The sequence below is a fragment of the Haliotis rufescens genome, unplaced genomic scaffold, assembly GCF_023055435.1.
Source record: "Haliotis rufescens isolate VD_foot unplaced genomic scaffold, xgHalRufe1.0.p SCAF_322, whole genome shotgun sequence".
Lineage (NCBI taxonomy): Eukaryota > Metazoa > Mollusca > Gastropoda > Lepetellida > Haliotidae > Haliotis > Haliotis rufescens.
The window spans coordinates 13,518-38,054 of NW_025964027.1; the positions used below are offsets into that span (position 1 = coordinate 13,518).

General features: G+C 43.1%; 1 protein-coding gene across 2 annotated transcripts; it reads left to right on the plus strand.

The window, feature by feature from the left end:
• Positions 1–19,149, plus strand: LOC125371971. 2 transcript variants are annotated; one of them, XM_048380741.1, is made up of 7 exons: positions 1–286; positions 1,282–2,021; positions 16,156–16,229; positions 17,217–17,334; positions 17,669–17,743; positions 17,859–17,947; positions 19,022–19,149. In XM_048380741.1, exons 2-7 carry the CDS (start codon positions 1,332–1,334, stop codon positions 19,131–19,133), a joined length of 1,158 nt encoding a protein of 385 aa, XP_048236698.1. In that variant the 5' UTR covers positions 1–286; positions 1,282–1,331; the 3' UTR covers positions 19,134–19,149. The 2 variants fall into 2 exon arrangements, with proteins under 2 accessions (XP_048236698.1, XP_048236697.1); XM_048380740.1 differs by lacking the exon at positions 1–286 and having other exon boundaries at positions 1,198–2,021.
• The last annotated feature ends 5,388 nt before the right edge of the window (positions 19,150–24,537 follow it).

Below are 24,537 nucleotides of genomic sequence, written 5' to 3' on the forward strand. Positions count from 1 at the left end.
GCACGTGTGGATATTATCCTACACAAAGGGAAACAATATCACAAAGTCCGGCGAACAAAAGGTCCTGATTCCTGATGTGGCGGAATGGTCGTCTGCTGACAATATGAAGCAATATGTATCCACATATCCACGGATGTAGATAAACGCAGGTTGTTAATGAAAGTTGTGATAATTTACAACATGATAAAGTGTTGTAGAGTGGCGAGGTAGAGATTAGGACTGATAGCTCGCAGACAGGGAGGCAGAGGTGACAGACAGGGGAGACACGAGACATCGGCATGTATATGTATGTATATCTATTCGTTTCATTACCGCTTCTAATGAAATGAGAGAGAGAGAGAGAAAGCGAGAGAGAGAGAGAGACGAAATGAGGTTTAACGTCGCGTCCAAGATTCCACTTATATACACACGTGTGTGTGTGTGTGTGTGTGTGTGTATGTAGTGTGTGCGTGCGTGCGTGCGTGCGTGTGTGTGTGTGTGTGTGTGTGTGTGTGTGTGTGGCTGCTTGTACTAGTCCGGACTGGTGCCGATTTATGCCGCAGGTTAACATGAGTACCCCACCCAGACACAGTATACTGACTCCGAGCCGACACAACCTGGCTTGTACCCACGTGATCACAACTCAATGATGATGTTTCTCAAATATAAACTTTTCTGAAAACATATCAGTGAGGGAGTGAGTATGGCTTTACGCCGCTTTTAGCAATATTCCTGCAATATCACGGCGGGGGACACCACAAATGGGCTACACACATTGTACCCATGTCGGAAATCGAACCCGGGTCTTTGACGTGACGAGCGAACGCTTTAATCCACTAGGCTACCCGACCGCACCGAAAACATATTAGATTTACTGCTCACATGCTATTTTTTTTGTAAATATATGAAATAAGATTATGTTCTTGTTTCAATGAAAATAACTAGTAACATATTTATTTTCTTTTAGCATTAGTCATCCTGTCTGATGTGAAGAATATTTAACATCAGAAGAAAACTATTTCGATAGTGAAACAGACAACGTAAAAAGCGACTAGGGTATATAAAATATAATGCAGGCGTTGGCGCCTTCCTACCCATAGTTCCTCGCTCAAACTACATATCAGCGTCCGAGAGTGATGCGGCTACGCATGAACGCATGACGTCATAGGCATGTATGTGACGTCATAGACATGTCTGTGACGTCATAGACTAGTGACAGGGTTCGCCGCATGCAGTAGGATCCATGTCTCTCATGTCTCTGTCTAACCGAATCCTGATATTCCTCGTGTCCATATATTTCAGACCTCTGATGGCAAAGCGGCGAAGGTGAAAGAAATAATCAACACCACGCCATGAGTCTGGAGCAGGGAATTGCGGCTGGTGTGTCGGGCGGCAAAAGCGATCCGCCGGAAAGTGACCTGGCCTATTACTCCCAACCTGAGAATTACACCGGCACTAATTTTCAAGCCTTGCAGAGGTTCGTCCACGCCAAATCGAAAGAAGAAAGGTCCGATCGCGATGATGGAAAGAAAAAGAAGAGGAAAAAAGGGGTGTTTTGTCTGTTTCGTCGTTATAGACACCTCCTTCCTAAAGAACTGGATGATCTTGCAGACGAATCCTCTTCGTCGGAGGAGGAGGAAGAAGCAAAAGACGTCACTAAAGAGGGCGAGGGCAAAGATGAGGAGAAGAAGGAGGAGAAGAGGGAGGAGAAGAAGGAGGAGGAGCAGCCTCAGAGTCGACCCACCTCGGCTCTCTTGTCCCCAGATCTCGTGAGTGTGACCATTCATGAAGAACCGTCAGCCGAGATGCGGGAGACAATTTCTCCGTTGTCGTCTGCCAAGGTCCGTCCTGCCGTTGATGTGCCGAGTCCGAGCGGGACCTCAATGGACAGTGACAGCCCCGACTCTATCGGCGTCTCCGCCGACTACAGCCGCATCAGTGTCAACAAGAAGAGGAGCGCCGTCCTCGCTGGCCATCGCCCGTCGACTGCTCTCATGCGGGCCAATGCGAACAAAATGGCGAAGGAAGTCCGAGCGAAGATGGTGAGTTTTCTATTTGTCATTGTCTTATTGTATCACGCGGAATATAATTTTTTTTTTTTTAAAGTTTTAAATCAAATAAAGTTTTTTAAATAATGAACCATGAAGAAGCATTCTTTGAGTGCTGGTTAAACTCCAGTACGGTTCATTGTTTGGGACATGATATGCCAACTTAAGATATGTTCAGTTGAAAATCAAGCATGTAATAAAATCATCTGAGAGGCATATTTTCTTTTGCCCCTCTTTTTAAATGAGAGAAACGAGTAATGGATTAAATGGCGCCAATCCTAAATTCTGATTGTAATCCTCGAGCAACGGTTACATAGACCAATCCTGCGGACACACTACGTATATTTCAGATTCCTAAATTCAACAGTTTCCCAGAGTGTGTGAAATAAATAATGCTTATTTTAAGGTCATAGGATCTAAACTGAAAACACTCAATACATACAAACATCGTATATCAGAGTAAAGGCTGTAAATCTACAGGGTGTCTGTGATTGTCAGTGGCATTGCAGGGACAAAAATAACCCCCCCACCCCCACCCCCACCCCAACCCCCCCACCCCCACCCCCACCCCACATCATATTCACTGGATGGTCTGGTACAGACTCGATTATTTACAGACCGCCGTCACATAGCTTGAATATTGCGGCGTTAAACAACAAACAAACAAGCATATCAAAAGTCATAATTATTCATGTAACAATGACTGAGAAGTAATGAAAAGTTAAATATACTCAAGTAAGTTTTACCCTCTGCGAATGTTTAAGAGAACCCATAGCAGAGATTAATTATTATACATACTTGTGTTTATGTACATTTACTATGAGTTCATATGAAAATTAACTAAGGTTTGTAAATATAGCATGTAACTGGTGTGAGGCACAGGTATTCATCAGTCTGTTCACGACTTTCAACATGAGAAGGTTGTTTTCCAATCCAAGCCGAATGAGAAGAGGGTTACTTCACAGCAATCTTCGCATTAAGCAACATGTGTTGGATTTAACCTGTACACAATTTGTTTGAAAACACTTTCTGCCCAGCTCTGGGTGTCCGTATAAAGGTTGGTATATCTGTGTACTGAAGAGCGTCAACCTCAGAAACAGAACTGTTGACAATTTGTTTGGTTTTGGTAAGTCAACAGATATATAGAGGTTATCACGCTTGTGTGTTTGGTGATAGTAAACATCCTGTACTATGAATAAACATTGTATTTAGCGAGCCTTATCATATAATGTCATTCTTTAATTCTGCGCTCGAAAAATCTCTTCCAATATGTCACAAATTTTACCTAAACCGAACCATTGCAAGCTTTCCTGGAATGTGCGCATTAATTTATATGACGTCAGAATGTAAGTGGTGTTTCAGTCGGACGGTGACAACAGTCAATATAGTTCCTACTGAAACATGTTTTTTTATACAGTCACGTTACTATGAAAAGTCAAAATCTACACAATCTTTTTCTACTTGCCTTTCGCGGCAATCCATCGGTCTGTCCGCTAGAGTAACTTGGGTGTCTAGTAATACATTGTGAGAATCGAGTCAGGGTCCCACCAATGCAAAGTTTCATGTCGTTCAAGAGAATATAATAAAACTGTGCTGTTTACTACGAACGGCGGTCGGGTAGTCTAGTGGTTAAAGCGTTCGCTCGTCACGCTCGATTCCCGACATGGGTACAACATGTGAAGCCCATTTGTGGTGTCCCCCGCCGTGATATTGCTGGAACATTGCTAAAAGCGGCATAAAACCCTACTCCCTACGAACGATGGGAGCGAGAGCAAATAATTCCTGCTATTTAATCATGAGGTCATTATACATAGCCTAGAATCCATCATGTAATGAGGTTTTAATTGTGTCCGATTCTGATTCAGTACCTGCCTTTGACAAACGCGATCTAAAATTTACATTGAGGATTAACATGAACATTGTTATACCCTTTCTGAACCGATTAGGTACACTGCCATATTTCGTGTAACTAGTCATACAACTACACTGTCAGAAAGGCATTTTTTTCTGTCCAAGGGAAACATCGGTCAAACAGACCAGTACCACCTAAACAACCTAATTGTCCGACTGTTGTAACCGCGTCAAGTGTCTGGAGGCGGACCTGCTGTGGCCCCGTCAGGCGTGCCTCGAAGCGCGATCGGGGACACTGATGAATGTGGTGACACCGTTGCGTGACCGGGGACACTGTTGCGTGATCGGGGACACCGTTGCGTGATCGGGGACACCGTTGCGTGATCGGGGACACCGTTGCGTGATCGGGGACACTGTTGCGGTATGTGACACTGTTGCGTGATCGGGCACACTGTTGCGGTATGTGACACTGTTGCGTGATCGGGGACACTGTTGCGTGATCGGGGACACTGTTGCGGTATGTGACACCGTTGCGTGATCGGGGACACTGTTGCGGTATGTGACACCGTTGCGTGATCGGGGACACTGTTGCGTGATCGGGCACACTGTTGCGTGATCGGGCACACTGTTACGGTATGTGACACCTTTGCGTAATCGGGGACACTGTTGCGGTATGTGACACTGTTGCGTGACCGGGGACACTGTTGCGTGACCGGGTACACCGTTGCGGTATGTGACACCGTTGCGTGATCGGGGACACTGTTGCGTGATCGGGGACACTGTTGCGGTATGTGACACCGTTGCGTGACCGGGGACACTGTTGCGGTATGTGACACCGTTGCGTGATCGGGCACACTGTTGCGGTATGTGACACTGTTGCGTGATCGGGGACACTGTTGCGTGATCGGGCACACTGTTGCGGTATGTGACACCTTTGCGTAATCGGGGACACTGTTGCGGTATGTGACACCGTTGCGTGATCGGGGACACTGTTGCGTGATCGGGCACACTGTTGCGTGATCGGGCACACTGTTGCGGTATGTGACACCTTTGCGTAATCGGGGACACTGTTGCGGTATGTGACACTGTTGCGTGACCGGGGACACTGTTGCGTGACCGGGGACACTGTTGCGTGATCGGGGACACTGTTGCGGTATGTGACACCGTTGCGTGACCGGGGACAGTGTTGCGCTGTTTGACACCGTTGTGTAACCGGGGACACTGTTGCACTATGTGCGGTCGGGTAGCCCAGTGGTTAAAGCGTTCGCCCGTCACGCCAGGTTCGATTCCCGACATGGGTACAACGTGTTAAGCCCATTTCTTGTGTCCCACGCCGTGATATTGCTGGAATATTGCTAAAGGCGGCATAAAACCAAACTCACTCACTATGTGACACCGTTGCGTGATCGGGGACACTGTTGCATTTTCGGGGACACTGTTGCGTGACCAGGGACACTGTTGCGTTATTGTACGCTGCGTGTTGACTAGATAGTGATACATTTAGGAATACGTCCATATCAAGCGATCAAGGAGACGCTGTCTCTAGGGTCCTCATTAACTACTGGATTTACCTGCATCATTGTGTTAGTGGATACAGGCATGGCTTGACGTAATAGAATCCACCCGGGTGGAAATATGGCTACCTACTGACCAATTACTCAACTGTTTTCACGCCAAAAATATACTCATTAGTTCACTGTTGGCCATGTAGTATTATTTCAATATGTCCCTCCAGGAATATAGTCTATAGTTCACTGTTGGCCATGTAGTAATGTCTCTATGTATCCGTCCAGGAATATAGTCTATAGTTCATTGTTGGCCATGTAGTAATGTCTCTATGTATCCGTCCAGGAATATAGTCTATAGTTCATTGTTGGCCATGTAGTAATGTCGCTATATATCCCTCCAGGAATATAGTCTATAGTTCACTGTTGGCCATGTAGTAATGTCTCTATATATCGCTCCAGGAATATAGTCTATAGTTCATTGTTGGCCATGTAGTAATGTCTCTATATATCCCTCCAGGAATATAGTCTATAGTTCACTGTTGGCCATGTAGTAATGTCTCTATATATCCCTCCAGGAATATAGTCTATAGTTCACTGTTGGCCATGTAGTAATGTCTGTATATATCGCTCAAGGAATATAGTCTATAGTTCACTGTTGGCCATGTTGTAATATCTCTATATATCCCTCCAGGAATATAGTCTATAGTTCACTGTTGGCCATGTAGTAATGTCTGTATATATCGCTCAAGGAATATAGTCTATAGTTCACTGTTGGCCATGTAGTAATGTCATATTGTCTCATTATGTCATCGACACACTAGATATATTTAGAGTAAGTCGAATAAGTTCGTGTAAATATTTTGAATAGGGTCCACTTCATTAAAAGTTGAATCTGTAGGACGGCGTTGTGTAGACATGGAGTGGTGAGCAGTAAACACCCCTTATCAGCGTGATCTCCCCAAGTCTCGGTAAACCACGTTATATCCCCACGTGACCCTGGAATGAAGGACGTCGACACGACAAGTACTCAACACCGTCATTGAGTCAGCAGATCACACCAACAACACTGTCACCAATGGACTTCCACCACTTTCATTCACAGAAAGCCTAATCCCCCGGCTATCGATCAACTGTTAAGACTGTCATAGAGTAGAACCTGCAATGCGAGGATAATCCAAGCACAAGCAGAGAGTCGTCATGTTGGAATAATGTCTTTCAAATAATAGCGACGTAAATTGAAGGATTGTCTTGATCCATCGAGCAGCTGGGAATTTGGAGAATTATACTTAGTTACTACATGGCCAACAGTGAACTATAGACTATATTCCTGGAGGGATATGTAGAGACATTTCTACATGGCCAACAGTGAACTATAGACTATATTCCTGGAGGGATATGTAGAGACATTTCTACATGGCCAACAGTGAACTATAGACTATATTCCTGGAGGGATATGTAGAGACATTACTACATGGCCAACAGTGAACTATAGACTATATTCCTGGAGGGATATGTAGAGACATTTCTACATGGCCAACAGTGAACTATAGACTATATTCCTGGAGGGATATGTAGAGACATTTCTACATGGCCAACAGTGAACTATAGACTATATTCCTGGAGGGATATGTAGAGACATTTCTACATGGCCAACAGTGAACTATAGACTATATTCCTGGAGGGATATGTAGAGACATTTCTACATGGCCAACAGTGAACTATAGACTATATTCCTGGAGGGATATATAGAGACATTTCTACATGGCCAACAGTGAACTATAGACTATATTCCTGGAGGGATATATACAGACATTACTACATGGCCAACAGTGAACTATAGACTATATTCCTGGAGGGATATATAGAGACATTTCTACATGGCCAACAGTGAACTATAGACTATATTCCTGGAGGGATATGTAGAGACATTTCTACATGGCCAACAGTGAACTATAGACTATATTCCTGGAGGGATATATAGAGACATTTCTACATGGCCAACAGTGAACTATAGACTATATTCCTGGAGGGATATGTAGAGACATTTCTACATGGCCAACAGTGAACTATAGACTATATTCCTGGAGGGATATATAGAGACATTTCTACATGGCCAACCGTGAACTATAGACTATATTCCTGGAGGGATATGTAGAGACATTTCTACATGGCCAACAGTGAACTATAGACTATATTCCTGGAGGGATATGTAGAGACATTTCTACATGGCCAACAGTGAACTATAGACTATATTCCTGGAGGGATATATAGAGACATTACTACATGGCCAACAGTGAACTATAGACTATATTCCTGGAGGGATATATAGAGACATTTCTACATGGCCAACAGTGAACTATAGACTATATTCCTGGAGGGATATGTAGAGACATTACTACATGGCCAACAGTGAACTATAGACTATATTCCTGGAGGGATATGTAGAGACATTTCTACATGGCCAACAGTGAACTATAGACTATATTCCTGCAGGGACATATGGAGATAATAATACAGAGCAAAATGCATTTTGTGATTCCGTCGTAACGCCACACACCTGCTGATTCTACCTTACATTAATGCTTTGTGTGATTCCGTCGTAACGCCACACACCTGCTGATTCTACCTTACATCAATGCGTTGTGTGACTCCGTTGTAACGCCACACACCTGCTGATTCTACCTTACATTAATGCGTTTTGTGATTCTGTTGTAACGCCACACACCTACTGATTCTACCTTATATCAATGGTTGTGTGATTCCGTTGTAACGCCACACATCTACTGATTCTACCTAACATCAATGCGTTGTGTGATTCCGTTGTAACGCCACATGTCTACTGATTCTACCTTATATCAATGCTTTGTGTGATTCCGTCGTAACGCCACACACCTGCTGATTCTACCTTACATCAATGCGTTGTGTGATTCCGTCGTAACGCCACACACCTACTGATTCTACCTTACATCAATGCGTTGTGTGATTCCGTCGTAACGCCACACACCTACTGATTCTACCTTACATCAATGCGTTGTGTGATTCCGTCGTAACGCCACACACCTACTGATTCTACCTTACATCAATGCGTTGTGTGATTCCGTTGTAACGCCACACACCTACTGATTCTACCTTACATCAATGCGTTGTGTGATTCCGTCGTAACGCCACACATCTACTGATTCTACCTTACATCAATGCTTTGTGTGATTCCGTCGTAACGCCACACACCTGCTGATTCTACCTTACATCAATGCGTTGTGTGATTCCGTCGTAACGCCACACACCTACTGATTCTACCTTACATCAATGCGTTGTGTGATTCCGTCGTAACGCCACACACCTACTGATTCTACCTTACATCAATGCGTTGTGTGATTCCGTCGTAACGCCACACACCTACCGATTCTACCTTACATCAATGCGTTGTGTGATTCCGTCGTAACGCCACACACCTACCGATTCTACCTTACATCAATGTTTTGTGTGATTCCGTCGTAACGCCACACACCTGCTGATTCTACCTTACATCAATGCGTTGTGTGATTCCGTCGTAACGCCACACACCTACTGATTCTACCTTACATCAATGTTTTGTGTGATTCCGTCGTAACGCCACACATCTACCGATTCTACCTTACATCAATGTTTTGTGTGATTCCGTCGTAACGCCACACACCTACCGATTCTACCTTACATCAATGTTTTGTGTGATTCCGTTGTAACGCCACACACCTACTGATTCTACCTTACATCAATGTTTTGTGTGATTCCGTCGTAACGCCACACATCTACTGATTCTACCTTACATCAATGCGTTGTGTGATTCCGTTGTAACGCCACACACCTACCGATTCTACCTTACATCAATGTTTTGTGTGATTCCGTCGTAACGCCACACACCTACTGATTCTACCTTACATCAATGCGTTGTGTGATTCCGTTGTAACGCCACACACCTACTGATTCTACCTTACATCAATGCGTTGTGTGATTCCGTCGTAACGCCACACACCTACTGATTCTACCTTACATCAATGCGTTGTGTGATTCTGTCGTAACGCCACACACCTGCTGATTCTACCTTACATCAATGCGTTGTGTGATTCCGTCGTAACGCCACACATCTACTGATTCTACCTTACATCAATGCGTTGTGTGATTCCGTTGTAACGCCACACACCTACCGATTCTACCTTACATCAATGTTTTGTGTGATTCCGTCGTAACGCCACACACCTACTGATTCTACCTTACATCAATGCGTTGTGTGATTCCGTCGTAACGCCACACACCTACTGATTCTACCTTACATCAATGCGTTGTGTGATTCCGTCGTAACGCCACACACCTGCTGATTCTACCTTACATCAATGCGTTGTGTGATTCCGTTGTAACGCCACATGTCTACTGATTCTACCTTACATCAATGCGTTGTGTGATTCCGTCGTAACGCCACACACCTACTGATTCTACCTTACATCAATGCGTTGTGTGATTCCGTCGTAACGCCACACACCTGCTGATTCTACCTTACATCAATGCGTTGTGTGATTCCGTCGTAACGCCACATGTCTACTGATTCTACCTTACATCAATGCGTTGTGTGATTCCGTTGTAACGCCACACACCTACTGATTCTACCTTACATCAATGCGTTGTGTGATTCCGTCGTAACGCCACACACCTACTGATTCTACCTTACATCAATGCGTTGTGTGATTCCGTTGTAACGCCACATGTCTACTGATTCTACCTTACATCAATGCGTTGTGTGATTCCGTCGTAACGCCACACACCTACTGATTCTACCTTACATCAATGCGTTGTGTGATTCCGTCGTAACGCCACACACCTGCTGATTCTACCTTACATCAATGCGTTGTGTGATTCCGTCGTAACGCCACACACCTACTGATTCTACCTTACATCAATGCGTTGTGTGATTCCGTCGTAACGCCACACACCTGCTGATTCTACCTTACATCAATGCGTTGTGTGATTCCGTCGTAACGCCACATGTCTACTGATTCTATCTTACATCAATGCGTTGTGTGATTCCGTCGTAACGCCACACACCTGCTGATTCTACCTTACATCAATGCGTTGTGTGATTCCGTCGTAACGCCACACACCTGCTGATTCTACCTTACATCAATGCTTTGTGTGATTCCGTCGTAACGCCACACACCTACTGATTCTACCTTACATCAATGCGTTGTGTGACTCCGTTGTAACGCCACACACCTGCTGATTCTACCTTACATCAATGCGTTGTGTGATTCCGTCGTAACGCCACACACCTACTGATTCTACCTTACATCAATGCTTTGTGTGATTCCGTCGTAACGCCACACACCTACTGATTCTACCTTACATCAATGCGTTGTGTGATTCCGTCGTAACGCCACACACCTACTGATTCTACCTTACATCAATGCTTTGTGTGATTCCGTCGTAACGCCACACACCTACTGATTCTACCTTACATCAATGCGTTGTGTGATTCCGTCGTAACGCCACACACCTGCTGATTCTACCTTACATCAATGCGTTGTGTGATTCCGTCGTAACGCCACACACCTACTGATTCTACCTTACATCAATGCGTTGTGTGATTCCGTCGTAACGCCACACACCTGCTGATTCTACCTTACATCAATGCGTTGTGTGATTCCGTCGTAACGCCACACACCTACTGATTCTACCTTACATCAATGCTTTGTGTGATTCCGTCGTAACGCCACACACCTACTGATTCTACCTTACATCAATGCGTTGTGTGATTCCGTCGTAACGCCACACACCTACTGATTCTACCTTACATCAATGTTTTGTGTGATTCCGTCGTAACGCCACACACCTACTGATTCTACCTTACATCAATGCGTTGTGTGATTCCGTCGTAACGCCACACACCTGCTGATTCTACCTTACATCAATGCGTTGTGTGATTCCGTCGTAACGCCACACACCTACTGATTCTACCTTACATCAATGCGTTGTGTGATTCCGTCGTAACGCCACACACCTGCTGATTCTACCTTACATCAATGCTTTGTGTGATTCCGTCGTAACGCCACACACCTACTGATTCTACCTTACATCAATGCGTTGTGTGATTCCGTCGTAACGCCACACACCTACTGATTCTACCTTACATCAATGCGTTGTGTGATTCCGTCGTAACGCCACATGTCTACTGATTCTACCTTACATCAATGCGTTGTGTGATTCCGTCGTAACGCCACACACCTACTGATTCTACCTTACATCAGTGCGTTGTGTGATTCCGTCGTAACGCCACACACCTACTGATTCTACCTTACATCAATGCTTTGTGTGATTCCGTCGTAACGCCACACACCTACTGATTCTACCTTACATCAATGCGTTGTGTGATTCCGTCGTAACGCCACACACCTACTGATTCTACCTTACATCAATGCTTTGTGTGATTCCGTCGTAACGCCACACACCTACTGATTCTACCTTACATCAATGCGTTGTGTGATTCCGTCGTAACGCCACACACCTACTGATTCTACCTTACATCAATGCTTTGTGTGATTCCGTCGTAACGCCACACACCTACTGATTCTACCTTACATCAATGCGTTGTGTGATTCCGTCGTAACGCCACACACCTACTGATTCTACCTTACATCAATGCTTTGTGTGATTCCGTCGTAACGCCACACATCTGCTGATTCTACCTTACATCAATGCGTTGTGTGATTCCGTTGTAACGCCACACACCTACTGATTCTACCTTACATCAATGCGTTGTGTGATTCCGTCGTAACGGGAGATTAGGGTTCCTCTCAACAATTGCCTGTAACTCCGCACAGTGCATAAAAATACCGATTTGATGGACGGAGATCGTAGAATGTGCGAATTGTTCGGTGTGAATTGATCTTAGGATCGATACTGGCTGTTACAAGCGGCAATACAGACAATGTTTCAGATAAACTGCACAAATGACTGCCGCCAATGCCACGGGTAGGAGGGATGGTTCTGCAAACTCTCACCCTCTCACGGCCGCTCCGTGCACACACAAACTGTTGGAATGGACTGGCAAGTTGAAAACTATTTCTGTGGTAAATGGGTAGCCCTGAAGACGTGAGAACACTTAAATGAAAGTGAATCATAACACAGTGCCAGGCATCGATAATGCATAAAAATACACAGTTTACGATCGACCTCCTAGGCTGGTAGTGATTCTGTGCTTCCCGAAATAATTATATTATGACCATTTATTACACTTGTCATTTTTCGCAGTGTGTGAAGAATTAAGTTACCAGGGAACAGAATGCCGCGAGTCGACGACAACAAGGCTGTTTCAGAACAAGATAGTTCTTCAGCCACAGTGGAACATTGCAAAACGTGTTCTATCATTTCACAGCCGTCACAAAGCCGGGCCAGAGGTGAATAGATTCACATTATTTCGGCGTATCAAAGCGTACGTTATGGACTCCGAGTCAAGTGATACTGAACTTAATAAGGGCTTGTTGACCGAGTCCAGCGCATTGTGTGCAGACTGAGGCTCGCCATTTCACCTGGTAAAGACGCCCATTCTCTTGGCGTAGTGGGAGGTAAATGTTTGTTCTTTTCTGTTTGACGTGAACGTTGGCGTTAGATACGTGGGAAAGCGAGAGGGCGTGGCGAGTGGACCGTTGGCTGGTACATGCACTCTACAGCACTGGTGATGTGTTATAGTGCATAAACACAGGTGGACGTCACAAGAGGACAGTACTAAATCTGGTATATCCACTACATACCAGTGTATAGAGACATCTGCCTAACGTGGTGGTAGTAAATGACGAGATGTCCTCTCAAGGATTTTCTCTCGGGTCTGCACTGCGTTGTATAGCATGACGTGTACGTCCTACCGTACGTCGTGCACGACTCATTATTAACCCCTGAATCGTGGTGGGGCTAAACGTCATCAAGGAAAGCCACTGGTCCATCAACAGATGAGCGTTATAACTGAACCAGGTCAACTAAACGGTCAAACTTTGACCACGTCTGGACAGCGCTACACAGTATACTGGACGGCATAGCTGCTTACTAGAGAGCTGAGGTTCGGCTGGATAACCGAGTGGAAGATGGCGTCATTGGGAACAGTTTCAGAGATGTTCAGGAAACCGTAAACCCGTGGAGTGGGTGCGAATAAGGAGACGTCCGGCGCCATGAGCTTGTACTTACCCTCCATCGACAGTTACACCTTCACAGACCCAGAACTATTCGTGGATGAGCTGCCCGAGGATGCGGAACTAAAACCGGACGCGGATTGTGAAAAAGGGTCTCACCACACGGAAGTACGGAAACGGAAACCCGTTCGTGAACCGTTCCTAGAACCAATCGCGGAAAGGGAATATGTTGGAGCTGAGTTCTCTTCCTTGGATGAAGATCATAAAAATGACCTTGACCTTAAAAGTTCTTTATCTGAATCGGGTGAATTTTCTTCAGCTACAAAAAGATTACCTCCCTTGTCAAGTGCAAAATGGGTTGGGTTGAATGATGTTGTTCGTGACGATAAACACCATCGTGCTCGTGACGGACGTCGACGTGTTCGCCAGTGTAGATCTATGCATGACGTTGTCTCCATAGTCACCAGTCGGCGGGAGATTGATGGCGGCGTGTTTGGAGACCACGTGACTGTTAGACATGCGCCCGGGGAGGTAAATAATTTCTGAAGCTCGTGAGCGATATAAAATGTTTGTCTAGTTATGTTCCATCGTTAAGGAGAAAATTGACACCTTTCATACGAACGAATCCGATTAGGATATAATTATCAGGGTCGTCAAAACCAAAGCCGACTTGACGTCCGGCATTAAGCTACCATACTGAACTGCGTGCTACATGTAGATTCTTATTTCGATATTGCGATGTATTTAACCTATTACGAATATATTTTCAAAATACAAATCTTTCTTGTTGCACATTCCATTATGCAGAGGTATGCCCCTTAGGTGCCCGGCACCAGTATCCACCCTGGTGTTGATCCCCTAACCCGCGCCAACCCTCTTATGATACCCGGACATACTAGGGGGAAATACTGTTTACATACTATGGGGAAATACTGTATACACCGCCTTTACACTTGGGCTAACTCACCAGGCGGAAATACTGTATACTCTGTCTTTACACTTGGGCTAACTCACCAGGGGGAAATACTGTATACTCTGTCTTTACACTTGGGCTAACTCACCAGGGGAAAATACTGTATACACCGTCTTTACACTTGGGCTAACTCACCAGGGGGAAATACTGTATACACCGTCTTTACACTTGGGCTAACTCACCAGGGGAAAATACTGTATACACCGTCTTTACACTTGGGCTAACTCACCAGGGGAAAATACTGTATACACCGTCTTTACACTTGGGCTAACTCACTAGGGGGAAATACTGTATACTCTGTCTTTACACTTGGGCTAACTCGCCAGGGGGAAATACTGTATACACCGTCTTTACACTTGGGCTAACTCACTAGGGGGGAATACTGTATACACCGTCTTTACACTTGGGCTAACTCACTATTGGGGAATACTGTATACACAGTCTTTACACTTGGGCTAACTCACCAGGTGGAAATACTGTATACACTGTTTTTACACTTGGGCTAACTCACCAGGGGGAAATACTGTATACACCGTCTTTACACTTGGGCTAACTCACCAGGCGGAAATACTGTATACTCTGTGTTTACACTTGGGCTAACTCACCAGGGGGAAATACTGTATACACCGTCTTTACACTTGGGCTAACTCACCAGGCGGAAATACTGTATACACCGTCTTTACACTTGGGCTAACTCACCAGGCGGAAATACTGTATACTCTGTGTTTACACTTGGGCTAACTCACCAGGGGGAAATACTGTATACACCGTCTTTACACTTGGGCTAACTCACCAGGGGGAAATACTGTATACTCTGTCTTTACACTTGGGCTAACTCACCAGGGGGAAATACTGTATACACCGTCTTAACACTTGGGCTAACTCACTATGGGGAAATACTGTATACACTGTTTTTACACGTGGGCTAACTCGCCAGGGGGAAATACTGTATACACTGTTTTTACACTTGGGCTAACTCACTATGGGGAAATACTGTATACACTGTTTTTACACGTGGGCTAACTCACTATGGGGAAATACTGTATACACTGTCTTTACACTTGGGCTAACTCACTATGGGGAAATACTGTATACACTGTTTTTACACGTGGGCTAACTCACTATGGGGAAATACTGTATACACTGTTTTTACACTTGGGCTAACTCACCAGGGGGAAATACTGTATACACTGTCTTTACACTTGGGCTAACTCACTATGGGGAAATACTGTATACACTGTTTTTACACTTGGGCTAACTCACCAGGGGGAAATACTGTATACACTGTCTTTACACTTGGGCTAACCTACTATGGGGAAATACTGTATATACTGTTTTTACACTTGGGCTAACTCCCTATGGGGAAATACTGTATACACTGTTTTTACACTTGGGCTAACTCACCAGGGGGAAATACTGTATACACTGTCTTTACACTTGGGCTAACCTACTATGGGGAAATACTGTATATACTGTTTTTACACTTGGGCTAACTCCCTATGGGGAAATACTGTATACACTGTTTTTACACTTGGGCTAACTCACCAGGGGGAAATACTGTATACACTGTCTTTACACTTGGGCTAACCCACTAGGGGGAAATACTGTATACACTGTCTGGGCTAACTCGCACATTGCTGTTGCAGGTGAGGGACAAATTCATCAAGGCGGTGAAGTTGATGATGATCATGCGCAACATAGCATCCATGATATCACAGAAGTAAGTGCACGACTGGATGGTTGCATTTACAGGAAGCCATCGAGCGATACCCACAGGCTGGAAGACCGAATGTAACACGTGACTTATATACGATCATATCTGCACACACCAGCGTTATAGTGTATATAAACACCCCGTGACTAACGGGATCGTGTGGTCAAGCTCGCTGACTTACTTGGTTGATGCTCATGATGTCAGTCACTGGATTGTCTGGTCTATACTCGATTATTTACAGACCACCGTCATATAGCTGGAATATTGCTGAGTGCGGCGTTAACAAACAAACATACCCTATTGGCTAGATCCCTATAAAGCAACTGCATAGTGCATTAAAACATAAACAGTCTGTAAATATGGTTTTCTGTTGACTAAATACTTAAATGTTTTCATGTTAAAAAAACGCTATGGCACACATCACATACATGATATAATTTTAGTCAGCAGCACAATCAAAATGATGTTTGAACGACCTGATTCAAATTTAACCAGGACAGTGTACTCGGACGTATTCCTGTGTGAGGTCAACAATCACGTGACTTACTTACACGTCCTGTCAGTAGTTCACGGTGCATTTAAGATGACGTTATTGTAGGGGTTAGTTCAAAATGGATTACGGTGACCTCGGCGATACAGGCATTTAAGATGACGTTATTGTAGGGGTTAGTTCAAAATGGATGACGGTGACCTCGGCGATACAGGTATTTAAGATGACGTTATTGTAGGGGTTAGTTCAAAATGGATGACGGTGACCTCGGCGATACAGGCATTTAAGATGACTTTATTGTAGGGGTTAGTTCAAAATGGATGACGTGGTGACCTCGGCGATACAGGCATTTAAGATGACGTTATTGTAGGGGTTAGTTCAAAATGTTAGTTCATTTAAGATGACGTATGTGCAGGGGTTAAATCAAGATCGGCGACATGGTGACCTCGGGGGGATACACATATTTGAGATGTACAGCGTTCAGTTTGTGTTTATCTCTCCAGGGCTGGTGAGGGGGGACGTCCGCAGACGTTTACCGACATGGCGGGCGAGAGCGACGACAGCAACATGAAGAACTCCGGCCTGTCCTTCGACCCCTCCTACTTCAAGGCTAGGAAGGAGGTACGACCTTCACCTTGCATTACTTCAATTCATATGTGACAGTTTCTATAAAGTCTGTTCTTTAGAGTGAATTGTTTATGTGCGTCACAGTGCACAAGTGTTCATTCAGCCTCCTGTCATCCATCAAGTTTTAGATATTAATGTTGGTCAAATCTAATTTGAATACGGTGCACACTTTTATTTATGAATAATTGCTTAACATGGGAAGTTGAATGACGGGAACAAAAACTGTTCTTTATAAATGAATATCTGTCAGTGTACCAGTTTCTTATATGATAATGACAACTTGGTAAGTGTTAATTCCCTCATGCCCGGCGACGTCGTGTGTTTCCAGATCTCCATCAGCAACGAGGTGAAACACATCCTCAGTCTCCCGTCAGATGAGCGTTCCTCGGAGCAGGTTCAGACGGTCAGTGTACATTTGGAGTTTAAGTCATTTTGGCGTCTTATGAATGATAAGCATATCCCTGTCCACAGTTGATGAATATAAAGATTGAGTGTTGTTGACGTTTTTTATACGGCAGGCGATGTTCGGGCTCCAGAGTCTTCGGTCCTTCGCTGAATACCCCCTCCACATGCAGGAGAAGCTGGCCAAGGTGGCGTGGTATGAAGTGTAAGTGCACCATCCTCGCCTCACAGGGCCATATTTGTGTAGCTATGACAACGGACACCTACTAAGGCCACTTTCTTTTACTTGCTTACGGATTTTGTACAGGACAATGCCTGTGGGTAGGTGGGAGTAAAAAAGCACCAAAAAAATGATTTTTAAAAATAGTTTTCTTCTCCGCTTCAGGTCGGCTGGTGTAAAAAAGTAAATAAAATGGTCTTTGTGGGAGGAGAGCTTTTGTTGCTATGGTGATAGACCAGCAAGCACAACCTTATCGGCCGATGCTGGTATATGATCGGCAGTGCTGGCTGACATCGGTATCAGATAATTGTATCGGCCCACCATCAGACCGCAAATGCGTTTGACTGGCATAACTCTGTCCGCACCAATGATTCAAGGGACATTACTCCGTGCGTACCAATGATTCATGAGACATTACTCATATGATTCCTGATCCGGACGTCTTAAATAGGAACGAGAATGTCCGGTTAAGAGGTTTTCACTGTATTCGACGGCACGTTATCGATACGCCAGCACCATGTACTCGTGGGCATTCCTGTTCTCTGGACTTCCTGAATATCACTCAGGTCATTCACTCTTGAGAGGGGAACGGGTGGCCCAGTCGTCTAAGGCGCCGCGATTCGCTGTGCAGAGTTGCGTCCCTTGGGCACGCCAGAAACTTATGATTGTGGGTTCGAATCCCGGTTCGCCCCGATTATGTTTCTAGGTTTGTCAGCTACAAAACCGTGCTCGTGGGTTTCACCGAAGTGGTAAACGTCTGAGACCTGCATCACTTCAGGATTTCCTCCCACATTAAGCTGACACGCCGTGATATAACTGGAATACTGTTAAAAGCGGCGTTAAACCGAACTCACTCACTCACTTTTGATAAATGCTGGTGACTGGCGATGATAGCATGGATGTGTTTGATGGAAACAGAGATTGCTGAACGAGTCAGATGTGTTAGATGCGTTTTGTAACGAGCGTATTTCAAAAGATGTGTAATGTAGGTCGATTATACGCCTCGATGTACAGGTTTGTTATAAACTGGTTATCTAAATTTTGTGCATAAATTTGCAGAATCCCACCAAAGAGGATCATCATCCGTCAAGGTCACTACGCTGAAAACTTCTACTTCATATTATCCGGCCAAGGTGAGGGTCACGTCCTCATTAATACTGTTGTCCTCTGAACTGATTCCATTACCATACACGTGCAGGTGCTTCCACGTGAACACACCTTTGTCCCTACAACCATTCACTGGTCCAGTGACTTGTATACAACAGAAACTCGTTAATAGGGACACCGTCATTCAAAGTGAAAACGGCCAGATTATATCATGTCTGGAATAAAAAATAATGGGTAGTGTTCTTTTAATCTTTTATTAACTCTTCCAACAGTAAGTGGGGTTTCAAGACTAACAATGTTTCACAATTGAAAATTTGTACCTTGTGTTCCTTTGTGTCATGACGTCACACCAGTGTGTTAACGTGTATAGTCTTGTTATTCTTTACAGGCGGTAGATAGATTAAGTGTCGAGTTAACTTCAGTCTCATCAAGTGCACTTATTCTAGTATAGATATTTTAATGTGAGTTTCTATATTCCACACTAAGTTATAACCTGATATATACACTTCATTAACACTGACGTGTGGGCATATAGAAATACGTTGTTAGTGAGTTATTAGGGACCGACCATTTGGCTGTGATTTTATCGAAAACAATGAATTGTCCCGCTGATATTGCATGAAACAAATAATTATGCTTCAGGCCGTGGGAATACAAATTGTCTGCACACAAGAATACATTGTTGCAAGATTAAGTATAAAAAACAAAAACAACAATATTTAGGATATAGTTTTAATTTAGAATATATATCTGGTTTTGCAGCTGGAGTACCATACACAATCCCGTATTATATGTAGGGGGTGGGGGTTTGGGGGGAAGCAATGAAATATAGCTGATATACTCAATGATATAACGCTGATATACACCATGATATAACGCTGATATACACAATGATATAATGCTGATATACACAATGATATAATGCTGATAAACACAATGATATAAAGCTGATATACACAATGATATAAAGCTTATATACACAACGATATAAAGCTGATATACATAATGATATAATGCTGATATACATAATGATATAATGCTGATATACATAATGATATAATGCTGATATACACAATGATATAATGCTGATATACTCAATGATATAACGCTGATATACACAATGATATAATGCTGATATACACAATGATATAATGCTGATAAACACAATGATATAAAGCTGATATACACAATGATATAAAGCTTATATACACAACGATATAAAGCTGATATACATAATGATATAATGCTGATATACATAATGATATAATGCTGATATACATAATGATATAATGCTGATATACTCAATGATATAACGCTGATATACACAATGATATAATGCTGATATACACAATGATATAATGCTGATAAACACAATGATATAAAGCTGATATACACAACGATATAATGCTGATATACATAATGATATAATGCTGATATACATAATGATATAATGCTGATATACACAATGATATAATGCTGATAAACACAATGATATAATGCTGATATACATAATGATATATTGCTTATATACACAATGATATAATGCTGATATACATAATGATATAATGCTGATAAACACAATGATATAATGCTGATATACACAATGATATAATGCTGAAAAAACACAATGATATAATGCTGATATACATAATGATATAATGCTGATATACACAATGATATAATGCTGATATACACAATTATATAATGCTGATATACATAATGATATAATGCTGATATACACAATGACATTACGCTGATTTACTACCCACGTGATGAAGATACAGGTGGTAAGATACTAAATCCGTACGTCACACGTGTGTCGTACAAGGTTGACTTCGTTTTATTCGTTTTGATTGGATAACCGCGTGACCTCTGTCACACCGGGACTATATTTTCCATTCATAAAACATTGCTAGACGTCATTCATTTTGCGATTGCAAGGCAGAACTGAAGAAATTCATGAGAACGAGAGATATTTACAAACACTTTATTAAACCAAACAAGATGGTGACACGCATCAAATTCGGTTTGCATTCTATATAAGTTATGCATCGAGCTTCTTCAGACATTATATATAATCGAGCTATATCAATTTACAATGTACGACTACCGATCAATAGAGCGAGGGCCCCCATGAGCGTGACGCACCCGACCAATTTCGCAACTTTCAATTTGATTTAACGTAAAAGGATAAGCGTGGTGAAATGACGTCTGTTTAGACTATCTGGACAGGTACCGGGACTTGCTTGGGATGATCCGGTTGTGCCATCAGTGTCCCCTTCGAAGCGTATTTTGTGGCGCTGTTTCGGGAGGTGTTGTTCATGAATGAACGTACACGACAGCACGACCAAATCACTTTATGTGAACAGTTCCGATAAAACTCATTCGAAAACTCCGTGGAAGTGTGCCTGACTTCTGATTTTATGGCCCCAAACATCCCAAATGTGAACAATAACATTCCCTATCTCTAGCGTAAAACGCTGCGAGTAGATCAAGGTTGTCTTTTCTTATTCCGGTGGCGACCTTGCCCTTCGATCGTTCGAAGCTGTCACTGATATGCAAGCAGACTTGAGTTTGTTGATTTTCACGTCTTCAGTATAGGGTGGTACAGTTAACATGAATGTCTTTGGCGAACACTCTGATTTCCCTCTTCCAAAATGGTTTAAATTCCAGCTGATAGATCAAGGAAACCGAACTATTTTGATTGCACAGCCGGGACCGCGTCAAAGCGCGGCGCTAATGTGACATTTCAAATTTTCTTATAGGTGCCCTTCGTACTAACAACATGGCGCTTGAATTTCAATAGGGTCCAAAAGGATCTTGAGCGTCGATGCTGTTTTGTTTGCAAACACAACTGCAGGCGCATGTTGTTAATGCGTATGTCAACAATTCCCATATTTGGGCATATGGTTCATTCTCCACTAAGTTTGAATATTTACATAATTTGGTGTCTTTGTGTCAAAAAAAAAAATGCACGCTGAGTTATGCATGGCAAATTGTTCTTAAAATGTGTATTGTAGCCCATATATTAGGAGCACATCAAAACCCATCTGTATTCATGATGAAAGCTATATGATGACCGAACGTAACCTTATTTCTCATTATGTATGGTGTCGCCGGTTACATGTATCACAGTGTAAACACCCTGGTGGGATTATTTTACTGATTATCTGTGACTCCAAGTACCTAGATTTGGATAAACATTGCAATAAATAAGTCTTATGAACAATTGAGCCGCAAATCCGCGAAGTTTGGAATTCTTTCACTTCAATTTCTATGTCTTAAAATACCCGACCAGATACGTTTCTCTTTTTGAGACTCCTGTTTAGAAATACATGAAAACATTCGGATATTGCTGATAGGGGGTTTGCGTAGGTTATAATATTGACTAGATCGTTGCAATAGCACTTGGGTATTTAGCTTGCGGTTAAAAGCACTGGTGGCCAATGTATTGCTGAGAAAAGGAAAGATACTTGAGATTTTGACCAGATACATTACCACAATACCAAATATAGAGCCACCTGTTACCGAATGGATGTAATGAATAACTACACATACCATTGGCCCTATTTTAAACATAGAAAGATATCTGATCACTGGACCATTTAATATTTTTTACATTTCTTTATTAGTCAAACCAGATACGTTACAACCTGACCAAAATCGGAAAATTTGAATTTTGCGCGTTATACAGTTTCGGCAGCAGATTGATTTGATGAGATGTCGTCTGCTAGCACACTTCCGGCTGTCAATAGAAATAACAAGACACAATTTGGCAACGCTTGGTAAGTATCCGTGTTAATCTTAACTACCTAAATGGCATCTTTCATTTGCACTGAAAGGAAGGCATACCTTGCTTCTTTTGCAAAAGTTTTGTCAGCTGTTCCCATCACTAATTTGAAGTACATGCACCAATTTCATTTCCGTTCATTTCAGGCCAATCATGGGCAAGTCACATGCAGAGATTCAATAAGCTTACCAGGATCGCAAGAAGCAAAATGACATGAATTATATGGAAAAGGAAAGGCTCCGACAAGCCAAATATAGGGTTCCTGTTGGCATGCTGTCAAAGGCGAAGTTAAAAGCTCGTCGTCTCATAGATAAAAAGTACTCCACGAGGTACAGGTTGAAAAAGCAGAAGCGCAAGCAGGCAGTTGCAAATGGAGTCAGTGTTGTGGAACCAACTTCATCACATGGGTCACTTCAGTCCAGTAATGTTACCCTATCAGCTGAAGTCACCAGCACATCTCAGTCTGCAACTTCATCCACTCTGAAATCTCCGCAGACAAGATCATGGGGGACAAACCGCTTGCTTGTGCAACTTCCATTCCCTGTGAGATCTCCGACTTATATGCGACGATCCAAGGCACCGGCACGGACAAGAAATGAAATTGGTAAATTGAAATCTCAACTTAAAAGCCATCAGAAAAGTTCAAGGCGTTTCCAAAATCGATATGAACGACTGTTAAAGCGCAAAAACAAAATGGTACCTGGATGTACTTCGGACAACAAAGAGGTTCTTTCTCCCAAGTCCAAGACATTACATGACATCAGAAAGTCTGGGATTATCCGCCCGTTCATTGCCCAAATCAGTGGTCAGTGGTCCGTCAGCTGCAGACTGGAAACTCATTGGTGTAAAAAATTAGAGCTGCCCACATGGAAAACACTTCACAGAAGCAAAGATCATTCATCAACACAGTTGTAATTGGCCGTATTGTGAAGAAATATAGATGTATTAGATACCTAACGAAGGCTACAGGCATAACACGCCATTTGTTCATTACATCTAAGCGGCAACGGTTGACACACATGAAGATAAAACTACAAAATCAAATCACTTCTTTTTTGGAGAAGGGTGAGATCTGTAGGTGTTTGCCTGGAAAAACGGATATCACAAAATCAAATGGCGAGAAGAAACAAACAAGAATCTTGAACGATTTATCTTGGTAACACACATGAACGGTTTGTGGCAGACTATCCTGATGTAAAGATATCGTATTCGGCTTTCTGTAAGATGTGCCCAAAGCACATCCAAGTCACATCTCTGTTATCAAGGAACAAATGACTGTGCACGAAGCACCAGAATATGGCTTTAAAGCTCAAGTGCCTCTCATCACTGGGTATCAAAACCTCGCCTAACCCAGAAGTTGTTGGTAGGTCGGTGTCTCTTAATGACATGAAGGACATGTTGACAGCTGTTCAGGATGATGTGCCAGTTGAATATGAGGAATGGAGAAGTGTTGAGGTTGGCAAGAAAAAAATGAGAATAGTAAAGGTTTCTCAAAGCAATCGATTTATTCAAATGAAGTTACAGCTGTATCAGATGTTCCTGGAACATATTGCCCGTGTGGCTGATCAGTATAAATCTCTGCATGAATTGAAATTGAATTTGCCGGAAGATCAAATTATCATCCAAATGGACTTTGCAGAAAATGTCCTATGTCAAACTAATTATGAGATTCAATCAG

Bases quoted from the DNA above. Each gene is read 5' to 3' on its own strand.
- LOC125371971 (XM_048380741.1), top strand. From the start codon at position 1,332: ATGAGTCTGGAGCAGGGAATTGCGGCTGGTGTGTCGGGCGGCAAAAGC. The intron at 16,230-17,216 runs GTAAGTGCACGA...TTATCTCTCCAG, and splicing joins GCATCCATGATATCACAGAA to GGCTGGTGAGGGGGGACGTC. The intron at 17,335-17,668 runs GTACGACCTTCA...GTGTGTTTCCAG, and splicing joins ACTTCAAGGCTAGGAAGGAG to ATCTCCATCAGCAACGAGGT.